The sequence below is a fragment of the Labrus mixtus genome, chromosome 20 (assembly GCF_963584025.1).
Source record: "Labrus mixtus chromosome 20, fLabMix1.1, whole genome shotgun sequence".
NCBI classification, from domain to species: domain Eukaryota; kingdom Metazoa; phylum Chordata; class Actinopteri; order Labriformes; family Labridae; genus Labrus; species Labrus mixtus.
The window spans coordinates 2,993,638-3,015,383 of record NC_083631.1 but is presented as its reverse complement, the minus strand read 5'-3'; the positions used below and the strand labels follow the sequence as shown (position 1 = coordinate 3,015,383).

At 42.6% G+C, this 21,746-nt stretch overlaps 1 protein-coding gene across 1 annotated transcript; it reads right to left on the bottom strand.

The window, feature by feature from the left end:
* Window positions 1–13,794: 13,794 nt before the first annotated feature.
* On the bottom strand, window positions 13,795–20,701 carry metrnla (meteorin like, glial cell differentiation regulator a). Its single transcript, XM_061026291.1, has 4 exons — window positions 20,363–20,701; window positions 18,230–18,618; window positions 14,807–14,866; window positions 13,795–14,665 (listed from the first exon to the last, which is right to left on the bottom strand). Exons 1-4 carry the CDS (start codon window positions 20,458–20,460, stop codon window positions 14,352–14,354), a joined length of 861 nt encoding a protein of 286 aa, XP_060882274.1. The 5' UTR covers window positions 20,461–20,701; the 3' UTR covers window positions 13,795–14,351.
* Window positions 20,702–21,746: the final 1,045 nt, after the last annotated feature.

Below are 21,746 nucleotides of genomic sequence, written 5' to 3'. Positions count from 1 at the left end.
GCAAGAATCTCGTCATGCCTTGCTGATATCTCTAAATCGGTTAACACCACCTTCAACTCAATCTTTCAAAGACTGAGCTCCTTGTCATCCCAGCCAGTCCTTCTATGCAACCACAGATCAATATCCAGCTTGGAACAACCAAACTCATGCCCACAAAGTCTGCCCAGAACCTGGGTGTCATGATTGATGACCAGCTAACATTTAAGGTTCAAGTAGCCTCGTTTGCCCGGTCATTTCGATTTGCCCTGTACGACATCAGGAAGATCAGACCTTACCTGTCAGAACACGCTACACAACTCCTGGTACAGGCTCTTGTGATATTACGTATCGGCTATTGCAACTCTCTACTGGCAGGTCTTCCTACATACACTATCAAACCCCTGCAGATGATACAAAATACAGCAGCACGACTGGTCTTCAACCTTCCTAAAGGAGCACGTCTGTTGTTCATCTCCTTACACTGGCTCCCAGTTACTGCTCGCATCAAATTTAAAACTCTGCTGCTCACTTACAAAACAGCGACAAAAACGGCTCCTCCTTACTTTAACTCTCTCATCCAGGTCTACACTCCCTCCCGCCCACTATGCTCTGCCAATGAAAGGCGTCTGATCCAACCTTCACGACAGGGTCCTAAGTCTCTGACTAGACTCTTCTCCTCTGTCGCCCCCCGGTGGTGGAATGAACTTCCAAACTCCATTCGATCTGCAGAGTCCCTCTGCACCTTTAAGAAAAAGCTAAAGACCCAGCTCTTTCATGAATACCTACTAACTTAATGATGATGGTCTCCATATTATTGATGATGATGATGGTAATGACGATGGTTTTTGTTTGATAACGACGACTTATAAGATGGTTTCTATACTGATTAGAGCTCTCAAGAACTGCCGTCAATGTTATGCTTTACCTCTGGTCACTTCCTGTCAGTACCTGTGTGGGACTCAAAGCTGATCATTTGCTCTTACTCACATTGTTCCCTTTTTTCTAGATCCTTGCTTGTGTTGTACTTACTCTCTGATGTACATCGCTTTGGATAAAAGCATCTGCTAAGTGAGTTGTAGAATTGTAGAATTAGCTGAATATTTTCTTCACACACTATGAAAAGTAGCTATATTGTGCTTATTGTCCTTGGCATGATAGGAACCTGTCCACTGGGCCACATGCAGTAATGTATGTCAACAGGTTTGACGTGAAGTAATGTACGTACTGAGAGTAGGAGCCAATATTTTCAGAATGCATTTTTTGTTTTTATTGAGTACAACTTTGCATTACAGAGCCTACAGTGCTACCTAGAGATACCTATTTTTAAAAAAGTAGGCAAAAAGGAAAATGTAAAGCTTCACATTTACGACTGAATAACCGCTTTTACAGAAAAAAAATACAAATCCAAAAAAGTTATATTGGGACATAGATAACTTCACTTTGCACAAATCAAGACACATCTTATACTAGCCCTTGCTGATTTTACTTGTTGGCAGAAACAAAAATGCACTAGATGTGTTTTCAAATGTAAAGGTTGTCTTTAACTATATTATTACACAAACCTTTAGTGTCTCAATGCACTCTGTGGTTTCATCTTTTGTTATTCATTGACTACAGTAATAAAATGCAATGAATGCAGGACAATTTAATAGAGCAGAAAAACTCCTTTACATTTTTTCTCCATTGTCTAGATTACTTGACTCTGCTGGAATCGCTTCTTCAAAATAATAATTTTTTCTTCAAATTCTGAAACAATTCCCTTCAATCAGATGACCATTGAAGACCTAAACGACACCTTCTCAGAAACTAATGTACGACATCCATCCTATATCATGTATCTTCTACTGAGGAGAACATTCACAGCACATGTATATAGAAGTCCAGTTTATTCCCTTCAGGAGTTTATAAATAAAGCTTTTCATGTTGTTTTAGCTCCAGTGTAAGAACTATATATAAAATGGAGGGTGAAGTGAAAATAAAACTTGACATATTTGTGTTGTTCCATCGTAGTTAGACTTGAGTGACCCCTGATGGTAAATCCTGTAAAACATTTCGATTTTTATGATGAAGAAAAGGTCGCCAATGTTCTCAGGCCCATTGTAAATAACCTCACGGACCCCTCTCAGGCAAAAAAAACTGTTATTCTGTTACTGGATTTCTTCCCAGGCGTCATGAACTGAACATGATCTGCTGGAACGTGTTTTCCTTCTAAATTTGGTATGAAATATCCTCCAACACTCATTGAAAATCTAACCCTCGTGGACACACTGATGAGTTTTTAAGTACACACTCGGCTAATTCGCCCTCAGCAGAAAGCAGAGTATAGTTTCTTTCCTTCATGCGGTCACTGTTGTCTTTGGGACAGCGACTTTTATCCATCAGTTTTCTACATCAGCAGAGCAGAAGAACTCGTTTTCTTTATTTACTCATGATTTCTGAAGGTATAGGCACTGCCTCACAAACTCAAATTGATGCTTTATTGTGTTACATACATTCACTCTCACATTACACAGATTCAAGTCATCCATCAGTGCGTGGGCGTCTTGTCATGCAGTACCAATGATCACAGCTCAAGCCATGTTCCGGCTTTGTTATGACTACGGCGTAAATCTACATTTCACCACAGCTGGAAACATGAGTGCTCTTTCTGGGAACAGGGGAGAGACTTTAAACATACAGCCCACTCTCTGTGCTGTGTACGGCTCTGTTATTATGGTTTGTGGTCTAATACAGTGTATAACTCACTCCAAAAGTGCAGGCAGAGTGGTGATGATTAAATGTAATCCAGCTACAACATGGTCATTGTCCCGTCCCCATGGTTCAGTGACAAGATGCATTAGACTGCTACATGAGACAATCTACTGCAGGGGGCAGCATCACTCTTACAATGAGTAAAACATCGAGCATGGAAAAAGGGATAATGGAATTCTAAATCTATTTTCCAATTTCATCTCTCAGAAATCACATTTTAGCCCAGCAACAAATACTATACATTTCTCAGACAGTTTTCAAAATGACTCAAGAGGTAAGTTTAGTAACTTTACATTTAAATAGCCTACTTGATCTGTAACTTGCTAAATAAAAGAATTGCCAATGGGTCTTCAATTCTGAGGGAATACTGAAGGCAAACAGCTTATTAGAGCTCAAAAGTTCAACAAAAATGCATATATTGTGTTATATTTAAAGCTCCTGTGAGCATTTTTTTTCTTGTTATGAAACTGACTGAAATCAATACTGATGCCTATAAATGACCCAGCCATTTAATATATCTGTCTCGCCTGCCGCTGGGTAGGTGTCAGGATGGAGGATTAACAGCATGCTGCAAAAACATTTTGCATGGCATATATAACAAGTCTTAGTTGCATGTTTGACAATTAAAATAAAGAAGGCTTGTAAAAAAACGTACACATGTACAGATCAAGATCAGCAAAGTGATAAAATGTCCTGCTTTGTCCACAGGGGGCGCCTAACTCGACCCAAACTGAAAGATCCTCATTGGAGATTTAATCCGCTGTACATTGTATTTAAAAAAATCTGTTTTCCCATGTCTCAGTCATTTAAAAAAGTGGATAAAATTAGTTCACTTGTTTCTTTTTCAACAGAATTTGGCAACTTGCTATAAACTTATTCAAGAATAAATGAGGGTCAAAATCAAAGCTGCAGATGTTGAGATATTCTGGGTACAGCTCCAAAGACTCTGCCTCTTACACGTTCCATAATGCAACTTGATAGCACTTTTCATAAGACCCTCCTGGCCAACAAAATGCTCATGTCTTTCAACATCAAGCTAGTTGATTCCAGTGACATCATCAGAATTGTTCATTCAGTCAAGTCAGAGGGTCCTCCAAAGGCACAGTGCTCGGGTACTACTGTCTGAGTAGTTGTTTTAATCATGGGTAGGCTTACTTTAGTGTATGATGTGGGAGAAGTGTCACTTGACTAATCACCAGTTTTCAAAGCACATATCTTTAGAGTTTCTGGAGTCAAAGCAGCAGGAGTTGAAGTTTTTTTTTTTTAAACATTAAAAGACTTATTTCAGCAGCCTTAGAAAAGTTAAGACAGCGGAGTGAGCCAAGATTTCACAGTCAGCACATTTGTGAGGCTCCTGCACCTTCATCGCCACTCTCTCTCTCTCTCTTATTTCCCCAGTCAGACATGTTATGCATTCCACAGTTGAGTGGTGATAATCCTCCCGAAATCGACACATCATGTCATTCCAGAGAGCACTTGTCCCGTGGTTTTGAAAATGGGTAAACTTGGCGTGTCATGAACCCAGAAGTCCAAAACAGCTTTCTGTAGCAGCTGAAGAAAGACAACTAAAAGATAAAAAATACTACATGTTAAAGGGGATGACATTACAGCTCCTGTGAGGAACTTTCAGTTTGGTGACCCCTGTGGATTTAGGAGTAATACATCTTTTCTCTTTCAGATTTTGTCCTGTACATGTGTTTTTTTATTTTTTATTTTTAATCATCCTGCTTTCTTTCAGAAGTCATTATTGTAAATCCTTGGAGAATATTAAATATGACTTTTTTGAGCAGTTTCCTGTTAATCAGTTTGTATTTTGAGTGTTGTGTTGTGTTTAAGTGTTGTGTCAAATGTTTGTATCTTTGTTTTTGTTTTAATTTTTGTGCCGCAAATGGAGCCGCTTTGATGCAAGACACATTTCGGACAATCACTTCATCCAACACCTAACCTGTTGCAGCTGTTAAGGCATTCATAATAACAATGTAGATCAATAGATCTAGCGAGAGCGATTCTAGAGTATGTTGGGCCCCTAGGAAAAAAAAGTAACTGGGGCCCCCCTCCAGCCAGCGTTCATTATTATTTACCCTTTCTTATTTCACTCCCATACAGATAATTCCTCTTCATTTTCCTTCGGTAACTTTCATTGACAAACTTTGGTTTTCACAGCATGCATGGGACAACGTGCAGGGAACAGAGAGTAAGTGCTATCAGATGGGGCCCCCTTAAGGAGATTTTCTATAGTCATTGCATTAATGTTATTAATGTTGAATTGATTTATGTGTGAGACACCTAGTTTTTTGTTTCTATACTGTCTTAGAGAGTTCACAAGCTTAAGAGCAAAAAGAAGGACGTCAGAGTTTTAAGCCCTCACTAGTCGTGAAATCCATCCTCGAAGTTAATTAAACAGGTTGACCCTCGATCTTTACCAGTGCAGGCACGGTCCTGAACCCTGGTCAAGGGTCACTGGCTGCCACCTGTGCCCAGCTACTATGTGAAACATCTACAAGCGTGGTGCACGCAACTGTGTGTGAGTGTATGAGAGCGTGTGTGTGTTACCCCCTACAGCTCTACTTTCCCTGGACTCAGCCATTCTTTTCCCAGCTGACCGCTCAGCTGTTGCCAACAGTTGTCCACTTGATAACTGTTGCCGTAACTCTGTACTCAGCACACGATGTTTACAACCAGTAATGATTTTAATGAAATCACTGCGCTGCTCTCTGACATGCAGACTATCATATAACTCAACGGCATATCTGATTTTGAGGACTACACAGGGGGAAAAAAATGAAACAGTTCAAATCTGTTTTGACATTTGCTGAGCTATATGAGTTGGTAAATTACAGGCTCTAAATTCCTCTGATGTTTTCCTGAATTAGGCAGCTCTGTTGTCGGGTTGGATTTCCATTTAACGAGGGTTAAGAATCCGAAAAGGAAAGCACACTCAGACCTTTTGATCTTGTATAGTTTTTTTCTTTTTCTGTGGCAATGATCCCACAAAAACAAACTTGATTATGATAATGGGATGATTGAAAAACATTTCCTTGTTATACTGTTTTTTTTAAAATTCAAAATAGTCTTAATTTAATCTGAATGTTTCTTCCTTTATACATTTTAATAGTTTAAAGCAACAATATGTGACTTTTCCACCTTTAGATTATTGTTTCAAATGTCGATTTAAAGGCCCAACAACTTTCATCAGGGAGAACGGTGTCTCTCCCATGACTACAGCGCGGCCCAATCGCCTGTTTACTGCAGTATGTAACTTTGGCAGCGGGCCGAGGTCATCTCGCAAGAAGTGCGTACAGCTTTACAGCACTACTTCTCAAACAAGCCTTCAGTTATAAAAAAGAAGTCAGTTAGCCCGTCTCTGTGTAGTTTAAGACAATGGCTGAGGTAGATGAACGTGACAGATGAAGCTTAGAAGAGAAAAAGAGAGAGAGACCAAGTCAGAAGCAGAGTGTTCATCTCTGCAGTTATTATTCAAAACAGGTTGTGATGTAATGTTTGGCTGTATTCTCGTTGACTCGTTTAGCAGATTTACCGGGATGCAGAAAGTCATCTATATCAAGTTATATCTCAGGGTTGCAGATAAATAAATCCATCTTAAGCCAAAAAGTTGTATATTTCTCTGTCGGCCTTCAAGTTTGATTTGTAAGTTTGGAACCTCACAAACCGATCTCCAATGTAGCCATGTAGCCACAGCCCAGATATCAAGGCAACGGCTGAAAACACATACACATACTCCATACGCAAACACCTCGCAAATAACGGGAGAAAGATAAAGATAAACTTTTCGGACGCTTGCAGTCATATTTTTGTAATGAACCATGTAAGTCAACATAATTTAGTTGTTTGGCTTCCTGCAACATATTTGCTAACTTTACACTCTGCACGTTACAAACAGCATTATGTGAGTTTACGACAGTGTAGTTGCATTCTGACACCTTCAGTGGGCACCAAAGCGCACCACACCAAATTCCTACATGTTGCTGCTTTAATGTTTGTCTATGTTATTGAATGTGGCATTTGTATCGGAAAATGTTTGATCAGTGTGTTTTCATGGCTTCTGGCTTTAAATTGTGCTTAGGCATGACTCAGTATGGAATTGAAACAGAAATGATCTAAAAACTAAACACCATATGATGAGCGTGTTTGCTGTTTATTCACGTCCTCCCCATCCAGAAATAATCCATCATTCTCTGTCAAAAACCAAACAGCTCACATCCGCTCCTGTGTGAAACCCTAAGTGTTCACTTCCTACCTCTCCATCACACAACCTATTATGCTCCTCATTTAGACATCCATCAAACGTCACATGTTCAATTACACCATCCATCACGCTCCGCACTTGTCCCGCCATTGGCTGATGATCTTGGTCACCCCACAATGGCACGTCCCCGTCTCCTCCAGATTCTAATGGCTGAATTTAGACAGGGAACTTTTTTTTTGTCTTTTTGCTCATCCAGAGGCCACAGCACAGGTCAGAGGTCAGAGGGGGTTGGTCTTGTTGCCTGGGAGGAGTTCACTGACAAGGCAAAGCCACTGGTGCTCATTGGACTGTGAAAACGGCAGATCTGCGGCGTCTGACAGGCCTGAGAGCAGATTTAATCATTACAATCAGACAAGAAGCAAGTGTTGAAGAGTGGAAATGTGGAGCAAGAAACACTCTCATACAAAGTACAGCTATTGTGCACGGACTAGCTTTTGTTAACAATGCATTTTAACAGGAACGGCAAACATTTCTAGACAGTGCTAGTTGATATGAGTGTTTATACTTGTTCCGAGCCTGGTGGCATTAAGGGCCCCCCTAGAATTTGACACAAAAAAGGTCTGAGGGAGAGGGGGTTTCCAAGGCTTACTGACCTTCTGAAAAGGACTTCTCATGCAGATTTCTTTTGGTTTTTATATTATAAGTGTATCCATTGATATCAATTTCATCAGGATCCTAACATCTCATCTCTTTGCAAAACATCGCCAATCAGCATGGCACGGTGACATCATGAGAAAGTTGTCCCCCCAAGTTGACAAGGCCGGCTGTTGCCATGGGGCTCCTGGAAATGGCACTGTGGATCCCAGTAAATGAAGGATGTTGGGGGAGGGGACGTGAAGGCAAGTAAATAAAAGTGCTATTTGCAGTCTGTTTGTTTGACGTCCTCAGGAGCCAAATTCTGCTCAGTTATTGGACTGCTAGGCATTGGGGGTGGGGGGGGGGGCTCCCAGTGGCTCCTTCAGTGGGACCCCCCACTCCGGAGGACACGGGTGTGTTTGCTGAACGAACAGGGCACCCCAACACGGCCTCTGGGTGCCATGTGAGCTGACAGAAGCCACAGACATTCACTCATTTGTAAAAAAGAGCACAATGTAGGACAAAAAGAAGAAGGAGACAGTCTTGCAAAGACAGACTGAAGCAACAAATCACCATTCACAGACAGAAATAATTAGTCATAATAAAGACATCAGCAAAGGCAGAATAAATTACATAATAAAGCTTATCAATGAGGATGTCTTACAAATGCATGAACTGTATTAGATTAACAGACTTTGGCGAGGGCTAATGTATAATGTTTCTAATTGGATTGGATCCCCAAAGTCCCAAACCCAGTCCCAAATCGAGAATAACGTTGTCTTGACAGGCTTCAATCAAACGAAACTGAGCAACACTGATCTCCCAAACATCTGACGAAGACCGTGCCTGGTGTACTTCCCATTACCTATGTCGAAGCACACAATTCCCAGACCCCCTTTGATACCCGATATTTAGCCATGCGGGCCCGTACTGTGACCCCGCAATCACTTTTTGCTTTCGACACCCAACACCAGAGTCCTTAATCCTGCCAGAGCACTTCAGTGTTAGAGGCGGAGCAAAGTAGGTTGCTGCAAGGCATTTCTACACTGGGGGAAAAAAACACATCCCTCTGGGGGTTAAATAGCATTCTGGGACATGCCTTATTGGCTTGCTGACCCTCGCTTTCTGATGTGTTCATCTCGTTCTGGCTTCATCTTCATAAATTAATACTGAGCAACTCTTATGCTGCAATTTTCTTGCAATTTTAGCAAATGGTCCATCCATTTACTGTATATTAAAAATGGACAGCAAACGGTCTCCATCTCCTTCCGTTGTACAAAATGAAGCCAAAATACCAAGCCAACAGGTGCTGATGTATTTCACTGGTGATGTAATTTGGAACCAAGACATGCACAGAAGGGATCTGGCTGCTTCAAACCACAGAATTGAGGCCATGCCCTTTTCTTTCTGACTCAGGATGTTTGAGCGGCAGGCGCGAAAACAATAAAAAGGGCACCTGCTCTGTGCGGCGAGGCACCAGGGGCAATGGAAGTGCATCCTCCAGGGCACTATCACATTTTATCTACCACAGGGGCATCAAAGAGGGCACTTTCTTGCCAAAAAATCCGCCCGTGGATGGAGATCGTACCAGTTGTGTGCATGCAGTCTATGGTCGTGCACTGATCGCAGGGAATAAACGTCACCACCCCCTCCTGCTCACTCGATGTGAATTCTCCTGATTATATCCTGTTGTGTTCACAAATCAGCTCACTCAGACTTTCTGTGATGAAAACACTAGGGGGCTGGCAGGAGAAACTCTGTGTAAAGTCCGAATGAAAAATGTGACTGTTTGCGTTCACACATGCAGCCGGAGTTTTGTGCAAGTGTGGAAGCACTATTTGACTGTTTTTTTTGGGTTTTTTTTTTAATTAAATCAGGCAATTTTCATACAGTTTTAGGACTGCTGGCCTCCATATTTGTGAGATTTGACCAAGAACATGTGAAGGGGCTTGTTGTTATATAATACAGATAGTAACAAGAAAGGGATCCTTTTCTTGCTTGGGTAATTTTCCACTTTGTTCCTTGTGATGAAAAAACACATAGATAAACAGATATGACATGAACTATCTGAAGCATGTCGATGCCGCGTTACAGAGGTGTCAGAGCAGTGTTGTGTGTCAGATTGGAGGTGTTAAGACCGCAGCTGCAGAGCGATTTGTGGCTCAGTGTGGGTGGCGGCTATCTTGCTGCTGGGGCGGTGTGTTTATGTGTGTTGCGGTTTGGGCCACGCGCACAGTGCCGGCATGTAGACCTAAACAGACACAAACACACACACACAAACACACACAGAAAAAAACACAGAGACTCTATTGATTCCAGCTAATCAAGGCAGAGGCACTGGGGGAAGCCATGCAACAAGTATGTGTGTGTGTGTGTGCATGAAGTCAACACATTCCCCACATTCCACGACTTCCCAAAGAGGCATAAAATATTAGCCACATTAGCTCTTTTCTCTGCTGGGGTCTGACTGCTCTTTAACTTTACTGCCCTTTCTTTCCCTCTGCCAAGTGACTGTGCACTTTGCTGTGGCTCTAGTGTTCAACAGTCCATTTTTTTTTCTCTCTCCTTTTTAATTCTGCCCACGAGATGACCATGCAGTGACTTCTGGCTGAATCACACAGCACAAAGACTCCACATAGCCTACACATGTCTGGTTTCGACTGGTCCCTCCAAACTGGTACGACAATGATAAGTGACCGAACCCACAAAGTAGCATGTGGACGCACATTAATGGGATTAATTGAAGGAACTACACTCATTAATCATCTAAATTAATCTGAGGACTAGATATTATAGAATTTAAGTTTTAGATGTTTTTTTCTTATGGCCTGCTAACATTATCAAGCAGAAAGAAAGTGCACTATTTGAGGAAATATCCAGTATCAAATTGTAGCAGGGACAGATTAATAGAGATTTATCATGTTACTAGATATCATAAACAGTAAATCTCATATTTTTGGGGTCACTAACAACAAGTGCAGGGCTACCTCATTATTTATTTGTCCTACTAATATAAGTCAATATTGATTAATCATCTACCTATAGTTTTTAGTGATCTTGTACAGATATAGCCTGATGCCCATATGCATTTTAAAAAAACATTAATTCCACAAAACCTCAGAAAAAAATCATAGTGATTTTGAGCACAAAAAGTTGTCATCACATGACTTTTGTTTGATCAACAATACTATACTGGAAGATGTTCAATGTGGCATATGTTAAGCAGATTTTTTGGAGTTGGAACCATCAAATCTTTAGCTTTTTTTTGTCTTTTTTTAATAGAAAATCTATCATCAAAATAGTGGAAAACTAAGATTCTGCCATTTATTCTGCCATGCATTGTTTAATAGACAAATCTTTTCAAATCTAGGATAAACAAAATCCTTTTGAGAGAGGAATCATTAAAGGTAATGAAATATCAGTACTGACTGGTTTAAATGCGGACCCTCCCAATAATCATTGCCACTGAAAGAAAACAAAAGTATAAGCCATGTCCAGCTTGGGGGATGAAGAGCTCATTTGCACTGGATTAGTGATTGTAATATAGATTACATTGCAGAGGAACTACCTGACAACTTTGTGCATCTGTCACCAGCAGCTGAGAGGAAGGAGAGAGGGAGATGTGACAACCAGGACAGCTGGATCAGCCAAGTAATGACCCTCCTCTTCCTCCCTGTCCTGCTGGTGTGTAAGCCAGAGCGAGAAAGTTCACAGTAAAGGCTTCATTACCATAGAAACTGTGTTTGCATTTCCCAGTGAGCAATTCCAGGGCTGCATGCTTTCAGCTGGAATTCAGACTTTCAATTCAATTTACGGGGCTGTCTGGAAAAGCGATTGTCTATGTGGGGCAACTTATTGAAAGACCTTCTAGGTACGTTTCCGTTTAAGTGAAAAGGCAGACAAAAGGAGCCTTGGCTATGGACTGGATGTCGACTGAGCGGGCCTGGTTGGCAGGTTCATCATGTGGCGGGGAGAGACAGCAAAGAGCTCAAATAAACAGATTCATTCCTTGTGTTTTACTTGAGGTGATGAAAATGAAAAAATAAAGCCTTCATTTAAGCAGGGAGCCTTAGCAGAACTGTAGACGCCAATCAAAATTTGGAGTGTGGTCAGAGAGTGCTTCTCTCTGCTGCGTGCCCAGTCACAGGGCTGTATTCAGGTCTGTCTTCAGTCGTCTCCCTCATACCAGGCTGCTGCGCTGGAACAAAGAGGCCTTTCACATTGACCTTGACACACAGCCACCCCCATCACCACAGGAACCAACGCAGAGGAATCCACTCCAGCTCTCTGATATCAATCTCTCTGTATACCTCTGGCAGACAGGACGGGCTCAAGGCTGAGGTGAACTTCGGAGCGGCTAATGCACATCATATGAGTCAGGTTTTTATTTCAAACGAGAATATAGAGAAAATAACCTGTGAGCACCACTGTGAATATTATATCTTATCTAAAACCCATTACCTTTGCAACCCATGAAAGGTAAATATGAAGTTTGGATATACAGTGTTATTATAAAGCAGTTGAAACTACAACAATTTTCTAAATCAATCATTTTCTTGTCTTGAGTAAAATGTAAACAAGAAGTAGAAAAATGCACATCACAGTTTCCCAAAGCTTTACTCTATGTCTGTCTGTGTGATCAATGGTCTAAAATCTATGAAATTATTCAGGTCAGAAAAAAGTTGTAAATATGTTTTTCAGAGAAGCTGCAAGTAAGTCATGTTTGTATACTAGACATATTAGTTTTAGATGAATCGCATGTTGAGGCAGCCAACATTTAAGCTCTATATACTATTTTACTGACTGACTGTAAGACTTAAAGGTCAGCAGGCACCTGTCCATTACATCTATATGAGCATGTTAGTATTCCCTTTGTAAAACTAATGGTAGTTGATGGAGTAGAACAGCATTTTGTGGCTGAAAAAAGGGGGGCTAGTCTTCTCGGAAAAAGCTTTCCACAAGATTTTTTGAGTGGATCTGTGGGAATTTTTACCATTCAGCCAGAAAAGCGTTGTGATGTCAAGCACTGATGTTTGACAAGAAAGCCTGGCATGCAACCGGCATTCTAATTCCTCCAAAAAGTTTTCAGTGGGGTTGAGGTCAGAAAACCTGTCCCACATATCCTTATGGTTTTACTTTGTGTACAGAGGTGAAGTCTTAATGGGAGAAAAAAATGACTTCCCAAAACTGTTGCCACAAAGTTGAAAGAACCAAATTGCCTTTTTTTCAGATCCTATAGCATTACTAAACCCTTGACTGGAAGTAATGGTCCCTGCACAAACCCTGACAAAAAAAAGCCCCAGGCCTTTTCCCTTCTCCACCAAACTTTGAAGTTGTCTGTTACAAGAATATAATAGTGCAAATGTCAATAACTAAGGATAAGGGTGAATTGGTGTCCAAACATAACAAACAAAACGAAGGCTGGTGAAGCAAACTAGCCTGATGAATCAGTGGGAAAAAAAGACAACCACCTTACCTCCCTAACTAACCAAAAACATGAGACAACAAGGTTAAAGTAATTAGCGATTAATTCCCCCTTCTTACACAAAATGAACTAAGAACGGATTGGCCTGGCCAGTTGGAAAGGCAGGAAGATGGGGTTCCCACTGCACCACAGCAACGTCATCTTCCTGCTCTTAAAGTGGTAAAGACCTCTCCACAGCGTTTCATTGGTCAGAGCAGGAAATTGATGGGCCAATCGGCTCCTGGGACTGGCACACCTATTTACGGAAAAGGAAAACAGCACAAACGCAAGCAACATGGCCAATAAAATAAAGATATATATTACAGCGTTGGTCTGCTTTCTGTTGGACAGGCAGGTGCAAAACACTAGCAGTTAGCTTGTGCTAGCTCACTTAATTATCAACAGATGTATCATTTCCAGGTAGCTTGCAGTTCAGGTGACCTAACCCTGCAGTGGGTGTGTTCTGGTGGCCATGAGCCCAGGAGGAGGGGCCAAATACAAATGTTTTGTTTACAAGCTGCAGCAATAATTTCTACTGACTGCTAAGTTTTTTAAATGTATTTTTATCAAGGCCCATTCACAAAACATTCATGTCAAAATGGTGTAGCTACTAGCATGTTTCAGTCTAGCATCCCTTGGCAGCTGAGAGTTAAGAATTAAACAGAGAAACACAATTAAGTGTGCTCAAGTTAGACTTCGGCCAATGGAGGTTTTCAATTATTTTTGTTTCCCCTTGTGACACAACAGACATGGACACTTTTCAAGGAATAAAAGCTTTTATTCTCAAGAGCAAATAAAACTTTTTTTGGTTTGTTTTTTTAAAACAATTGTAAAACCTAAAAAACAAAAGAATTCAGGAATTCAACTGTGGTTCATTTTTTAAACAAAATAGAAATAAAAGGCTTTCACATTATCCATTTCTGTCATAAGAAATAACTTCAGAACTGTACATCAAGCTTTTTTTTACAAAGCACAAAAACTTTCAAAATATACAATGTTCATTCACATTTTATACACATTAAAAACCAGTTGGGGTTTGCTACATTTAAGATCTTGGAGTTCCACGTCTGCGAGAAAAGCAGTCTGAACACATTCCACGTTGCATCGCTTTAAAGAGTCCATCCAGCATGCTGCTTGGCAACATTCAGGAGCTCCATTTTTTCCTCCAAACAGTCATGAGACAGCAGGAGAGGAGAATGACTCTGTCTGCCATTGGGCCAGTCTGTCAATCAGTCTCTCTCCTCTCGCAAGAAAACTCTGTTCAGCTCATCCGTTCAGGACTTGTCCTGTTTCCAAGCAGTGCAGGTAACACTCTCAGTCAGTGTCCACCTGGCAGGGGTTGGTCCCCTGCTGCTGCGCCTCATGATACAGCCGCAGGAAGTCTTTGTAGCGAGGAGCACAGCCCATCCAGGCCTCCCCAAACCTCACTGTCCCTGTGAAGAGGAACTCCCCGTCCCCAGACCTCACCCCACACTTGAGGGGCATCTTGATGTGTCCAGTCCACCTCCGTACCCTCACGCCCCCAGATACAAAGACCTGTGTCTTCTGTCTGTAGAGGCGGCTGATCTCCACAGTAACAGATGAGTGCTCCTCCTCTTGCTCCACCTTCTTAATGTTGCCCCGTGCCACTGAAAAATTGATCAGAGAGAAACAGGGTTTAGATAGTAGTAACAGCTGTTTTACATACAACACATAATGATGTTTATTAATGGTACACTTTTGCACACCATACAGCAGATAAATATAATTTTGCAAGAGTTTTAACTTACCAAAGTCATTGGTGCACACTGCTAGTAGCATCTCAGCGTCACTGCAGGGCTGACAGGGTGCTGTGTGGAAATAAGAAAGAGAGAAGCTGAGTTTTGGAGCTAGAATTGTTGACTTTTCCACAACTTTCAGTTAAGTACCTCTTACACAAACAGGAAAGTGTGGAGCCAGCCACACATACACAGACAAACCATCCCATTTGGGGTCACAGTAATTTCCCTCCCCACAGATGATTATTTATTTACAAAGCCAGCAGCACGATTCAGCTGTCATGAGCTCGGGGTTTAAACACCGAGCTAGAGCTGCCGGGCATGCTGCTGCTGATGGCTAAAATAGTCATCTCTTATTTAAGCTATTCTGATGAGTGTTTAATGTCAGGGGGGCTGTTTGGTCAGATTCCCCACCATGAGAGGAACCCCATGACACGCCATGACAAACAAGAAGCAGATTCCCCCAGAAAAGGGGGTGGGGTAGGAGGACACACGAAGACAGGCCACATCTCTGACCTCAGCTCTGTTAGCACTTCAGCAGGCCTGCTGGGTTTGAAACAGTGAGCAAAACTTTAAAAACCACTAGAGACTTCTAAAAGTTTTATTTTTTTAAGATTTGTTTTTGGGCTTTTGTGCCTTTAATTGAGAGATAGGACAGTGGCTAGAGTCAGAAGTCAGGGAGAGAGAGAGTGGGGAATGACATGCGGGAAGGGAGCTACAGGCCGGACTCGAGCCCGGGCCGCCCGCTTGGGACTACAGCCTCCATGCATGGGGCGCGCGCCCTAACCACTGCGCCACCAGCGCCCCGAGATTTGTAAAAGTTTTAAAAGTAACACTATTTCAGGAAGGAGCAAGAAGAGAATAAACCCCTCCCATGTTAGTACTCCCTGTGTTGGACTATATGGTCACAACTAGAGGGCCACTAATTGGTTGTAAAACAAAAAGAAAGTGAAATAGGCCGTCCTTAAAAGCCCACTTCAGTCTACTTTTTTACCTTTGACTGGAGGCAAGCAGCAGCTCACTCTGCCCGCCCCCACACTGTTTTATAGCGGGAGAAAGGGCCTTAAATGAGGCCAGTCAAGTCGATGATTAGTTGACTCAGGTGGTCCTGCGGCTGGGCCAGACCAGAACGCCTTTATTAGCCCTAGATCTGCTGTGGTTTTCCTTAGAGGCAGAGTGGCACTTAGGGGCAGGTGGGGAGGGGAGGGGGTAGAAGGAGGTGTGTCAAGTCAGCAGAGCGCGGTTAGTGGAGAGGCAACCGATAAAACAAATAAGAGGATGATGAAAACTGTGAACTCGGGTTTTTAAAGCCCCTGCGAGGAACTTTCAGGTTGTGCCGAGTTTGGCAACCCTTGTGGACAAATCAAGAATATACCTAATTGCTTCCTGTGCATGTGTAAGTTAGTTTTCTGACAAATCAAAATCTCATCAATCTTTATTTTAAAAACTCGCGATGAATCTTTTACATGAAAAAGGCTGTTTCTGCAGCATGCTGTTAATTGCCTCATCCGACAGGCCTATCAAACAATTCTACGAAAAAATCCATCTCCTCAATAATGGTCTGGTTTGCTTTTCTAGGTCATACAGAGACATCAATGTTAGACCCTTTCTCATTCATAACCACAGGAGCTTTAATGTTGTTTCAAAATGGAAAAAGACCTGCAGCACGTTCCCTTGAATTAAGTCCTAAAACAAAGTGTGTCTCTATTAAGGAGTCAAGCTATAGATTATATTTAGCTGGTTTGCCTAAAGCTGAGTGTCAAGGGCTGAGGGGTAAGCATGTCTTGGGTCAGATTGTGTAGCAACACGAGGTGCTGGAGGGATCAGAGGTCAAAGAGCCACGAGCTTGGATGGCTTACGAACAGCTGGAGAGTTGGGAGACTTCAGAGTGGCCGACCTCGCCCACGGCCCAGAGCAGAGTGCAGAGGCCCCTTTGAAGTGAGCGTCGGTGCTGCTGCAGCGTCAGACAGAGCAGGGCTGGGTTTTTCTTTGCTCCAAAGCAGAGCAGGGCTCACATGTCTGACATGAAAAAGAACCACAGGAATGGGCTGAGAGCCGAGTCAGCATCTCTCTCTGGCTCGTGCACATGCAGCTCCGCTCTGATCAGAACCACTTCACAGAGGCGGGGAGGGATGAGGGATGGGATGCGGGGGGGGGGGGGGGGGGGGGGGGGGGGGGGGGGGGGTGCAGCGTCCCTGCAACATCTGGGCCCTGATGCATTCCTCTGTAATGGAGCACAACTTGCTAATGCTGCTCGGCACAGACGAAACCCACTTCAAACAGGCAGGAGGAGAAAGGGAAGATATATGGAGGGGAGAGGAATGAGAAGGAAAATACTAGAATGATAAATAGGCCAAAAAAAGAAATGAAGAAGTAGGAAATAGTGAGACAGAGGGGAAGAAAGAGGTGTATAATTTAAGTGAGCTGAAAGGCAAGGCGAGGGAGTGGGGGGAAATTACGCCTGTATGCTTCAAGAGGGTCCTCCCAACATCTGGTTGGAGACACATTCTAGCTTGACGGTGAGCAACTCAATCCCAGCACAGCGGGTCAGAGAGAAGAGGAAGAAAAAAAGATTAGAAGAAGCAAAGGAGCGATCCATCTGAGAGTCCGGGGCTTCAGGTGACACGAGACCACTGTCTTTGTGAATCATCCCAGTGCTATCTCAGGCCACATCACAAACCCAGATTAAACTACAGAGCTGAGCCGACCACGCTAATGTGGTCAAAACAACTCCACGCTCGCTCCTCTCTACATTTAACCCTCTCCCTCTCTCCCTCTCTCTCGTGCCAGATAATGACGCAGGATGTGGAAATGTGAACCCAGAGAGTCCTAAAAACAGATGTGAGCCTGATACTGCTCACATTTTGCTTTTGGTGGAAAAAGAAAACACAGTTGCGTGCACAGTTACGCAGCTTGAAGCTTTGCAGGTTTGGCAGGTACGCAGCGTGAAAATAGACGGTTGTTTTTCAATGGAGGGCCTCTCTGTTTGGCTGTGCCCCTCCACACACACACAGGCCATCCAACAAAAAGAAACAAATACAAATCAATTACAGCTTGGAGAAAAGCAAATCTAATGTGGATAGTCGAGCTCCATGAGATGAAATATGAACATTTTATCCTTGAAAAGCATTCTATAAAGATTTTAAAGCAAGGGTTTGATTTACAGACAATGCTACCAAAGAAATGGAATTTGGCTTCACTGTTCACAGTTTTCTGGAGCAAATGTCGAGTTTCCTACTATTAAAATCAAACTTGATAAAAGTTTCCACCAGTAGATGGCTGTATTCAGCGCAGAGCACACATCACAGGGACGATGCACAAAGGAAGCCAAGTCTGTGGACCTTTTCATTAGGACTGAGGTCATCACAGGGCGATTATCTGTGGGCTTCTCCTCTCATATTCTACTGGAAAAGCTACAGAAGAAATGTCTCTTACCATTCAGTGAGCGTGACTCTGGTCCCAGCCGGTCACTGACCAGCTCGTACTGAAACGCCGTTATCCTGCGGCTGATGTCCAAGTGCGGGACGGCTTCGATGAATAGCGCCCCCTCCTTGATACTGAAGCACTGCACTTTGCCCTGAGCCTGGTCCTGTTCACGCAGCAGTAGCCGCAGCCTGCCATTACGGTCCAGGTAGATGTTGGTGCCCATGGAGTCTGCGGAGGGTTTAATGCAGACGGAAAGGCGGGCGGCGGCTGGCGAGACCGTGTTGGGTCTGAGATTAACGATGATGGCCCCCGTGGGATAGAGCCACTCAAGGGAGCCTTGTGAGCAACGCAAGTAGACCTGTTCCACGTCCCTGGCGTGGCCCTCGTGAGTAAGACCGCTGGGAGAAAAGAAAGGGGAAGATGTCAGTGAGAATCAGCCATTTCAATTTTATTTTTTCAAGAATCAGTGGAAAGAACACAGAACAGAAGGTAGTTTATTTTCCTGATTGATCTTTTAAACTTCCACTGAACTCTTTTTAATGTTACACAGCATAAAAAGATCGTTCAGTCCTCTAGAAAGGATTTTCTGCTTGTTTATAGTCCTAGTTAACTGACCAAGGGGAAGACCTCTGGCAAGACCTCGGAGGATATTAGACCACATTCCTCCTCAGGCATTAAGAGCAGTCTGCGCGCAAGGCTGGCTGCATGACCAGTCACGAGCCGGAGCAGCCAAAATGACCTCAGCTCCAACACACACTACCCCCCCATCACACCACATTGTTCCTCCAGAGCTTTGGCAAAATGCGCCACTGGCAGACTGCCTTTGGGAAGAGTTTGGAAGCAGGAGTGGATGAATGGAGGGACACAGGGGCTTCTGGGCAGACAACGGCGGCAACAGTAGCCGGGCCTGCTGCATGCAAGTGCAAATGCAGGTCACGCACCGAACCTCCCCTTGCTTTCATGCCACCAAAGAGACTGGAAGAGACTTGTCCGGGCAGCACTCCGGACTGTGGCGCCAGCGTGACCAAATGACTCCCTCCAGAACTTAATGCCTGGTCAGGGGTTTGAAAACTGCAGGCCGTCAGTCATTCTGTGGCAAAGCCAGAGGCAGGAAGCCATCAGCAGTCTACCAGCGTGCATCATGCCAAGCTAGTGGTTTGACTCCCCCAGAGGAGAAACGCCCAGTATCCTGAAAATGAGATGCTGAAATTCAAATTTGCCATAGATCTAAAGCAAGCCGTCGCACATGCTGAGCATATGTAGCTGAAGCCTCATAACCAGGCTCTCCTCAGCACGCCTTTAATTAAGTCCTCTTTAGCTCCATCACTTCTGCATGCAATTACAGGCAGATTAGTCAAGAGTCTCACTAATGAACAACAGATTATTGGTGGAGAGCTCAAAGCACTGAGCATATTCCAGCCCTCCTGACTTACTGGAGGATGAAAAACAAACCGCACTATTTGAGGCACAGCTTCTATAAAGTGCAGATTTAAACAGATGTTTGATGGGAGGTGAAATTTTCCAGTTCTGGATTCTGCCTGCAGGATTAAGAATCTGTTACATATGTTTGGAAACATTTAACCAAAAAACTAAAAAGCTGAGGGGAGAACAGTACATTCAACACCATGAATAGGCTCTGTCAGTGTGTATTTAGATTAGAATAATGATTGGGATGTGATACATGATGTATTGTAGTCACCTTCAACTGCAAAGTTACTTTTTCAAATAGGCCTAAAAGTAAGCACTTTTCAATATGAGGTGAATCTGAGCCTATTCAGATCAGATAGCCTACATCTGTTAAATTACATCATTCAGCAAAAACCAGACCAAAACTCACGTGTCTGTGGAAGTTCTGTACTTTAAATTGATTGTGTCTTTACATAAATAATGATAAAAGTCTAGGCCTACTACTTAATGGACGAAACATATTTTTCTTTAATCGCCATATTTTAAAATTTAAATTTCTTCGTTTAACTCCGCTGGCCGCCTTGACGTCACCGCGGTCTTGGAGTTTCGGGTTTCGGTCACACAGGTTCCTACACCTACATCTTTCATTTGTACTTTTTCTTATTATTATTTTTAACCTCATGTAAACTTAATATCTGATAAAAAAAAAAATAAAAACAGGTCCGTTAGCCTCACCTGCCCTTCCAGCTGCACTGGTCGCTTGAATACTGGCAGAAAGAAATCCGACAGAGCAGGAGAAGAGGCAGCAGGGAGGCCAGCACCGGGGTGAGCATGTTTATCACACAGCTCACTTCTTCGCCTCCTCTCGAGAGAAACTATCAACAAGTCCCGCCGCCGTATTTCCAGTTACATAGCGTTTCCATGTAGCCCCCGGTCCGCTCCGAGCTGCTCCCCGGGATTCTCTCAATAAAGGTTCAGAAAAACAAAACTTCTTCCTCAAAATCTTTCGTAGCGTCCAGTGGTGACGGACCGAGTGAAATGTGGACTGAGTTTTACTCCGACGCTCTCTCTCTATCGCTCTCTCTCTCTCTCTCTCTGCAGCCCTGATTGCTCACAAACGTCACACCCCATCCACAGCAGTTCATCACATATGCTGCGTTCATGGGCTCGGCTGAGGCTCCGATCTCTGAGCTTCACTGTATGAAACGATCCATTTGAAGTGTTACAGTAGCCTACTTTAGTTGTATAGAGTTTTAAATTAACAAAATAATCAGTTTATTTATTTGTAGTACCCTTACAGTTGCATGAAATTAAATCTAAATAATGTCAAACAGATTATTAGTTATCAACACATTATAGTAGAGAGATATTATGTTGTTTATGCTTGTTTATTTGTTTTGTATTTGTAATACTGATAGGCCTAGTTTTTTATTACATTCCAACCGAGTCAATTGAATTTTTAATGTTTACTTGAAATACAAAAACATTGGTTCTCTTACAGAAGAATGATTCTCTGTGACTATGATGAAGAAAAAGTTTGAAGCAAGAACAATAGGCCTAAATAACAAACCAAGCACTGATACATTAGTATGGTTATAGTTCAGCATTTGTTAATCAAAATAGAAACATTTCGCCCTCCGCTCACTGTTTTATTTTTTGAGATGTGTGAACTAACAATAAACACGGAAAGTTCCGACTGCACCTGAAGCACACATAAAAGTGTAGAATAAAAATCGAGAATATCAGGGGCTTTGCATTGCATCCCCATAAACTTTAGATGAGAGTAACATATTAGTAAGTTATCATTATTATTCAATACATTGTTCCCACATTTTTTATATCACATTCACCTAAAAAAAGAAATGTCTCCTTCCATTCTCCAAGGCAAGTCCAACATTGCTATCCCTAAAAAAAAATCGGAATAGGGGGGTAATAAAAAGGTGACTAACTCAGGATGTATACAATGTCTTTGGTAACATGAGCAGGACCAGAAAATCCACAGGCCTACTTAAAAAAGTTATGTTGTACTTCTTTCCATATTGAAGCATATTGGTGTTTTTTTGTTGTTTTGTTCAGAGGACGTCTTGGCTGGAGACAAGAACAGACTACAACAATCTTG

Excerpts from the sequence above, each read along its gene's own strand:
- metrnla (XM_061026291.1), bottom strand. The coding sequence starts at position 20,460 with ATGCTCACCCCGGTGCTGGCCTCCCTGCTGCCTCTTCTCCTGCTCTGT. Across the intron at positions 18,619-20,362 it reads CAGTGCAGCTGGAAGGGCAG|CGGTCTTACTCACGAGGGCC; the intron begins GTGAGGCTAACG and ends CTTTTCTCCCAG. Across the intron at positions 14,867-18,229 it reads AGAGTCACGCTCACTGAATG|CACCCTGTCAGCCCTGCAGT; the intron begins GTAAGAGACATT and ends ATTTCCACACAG.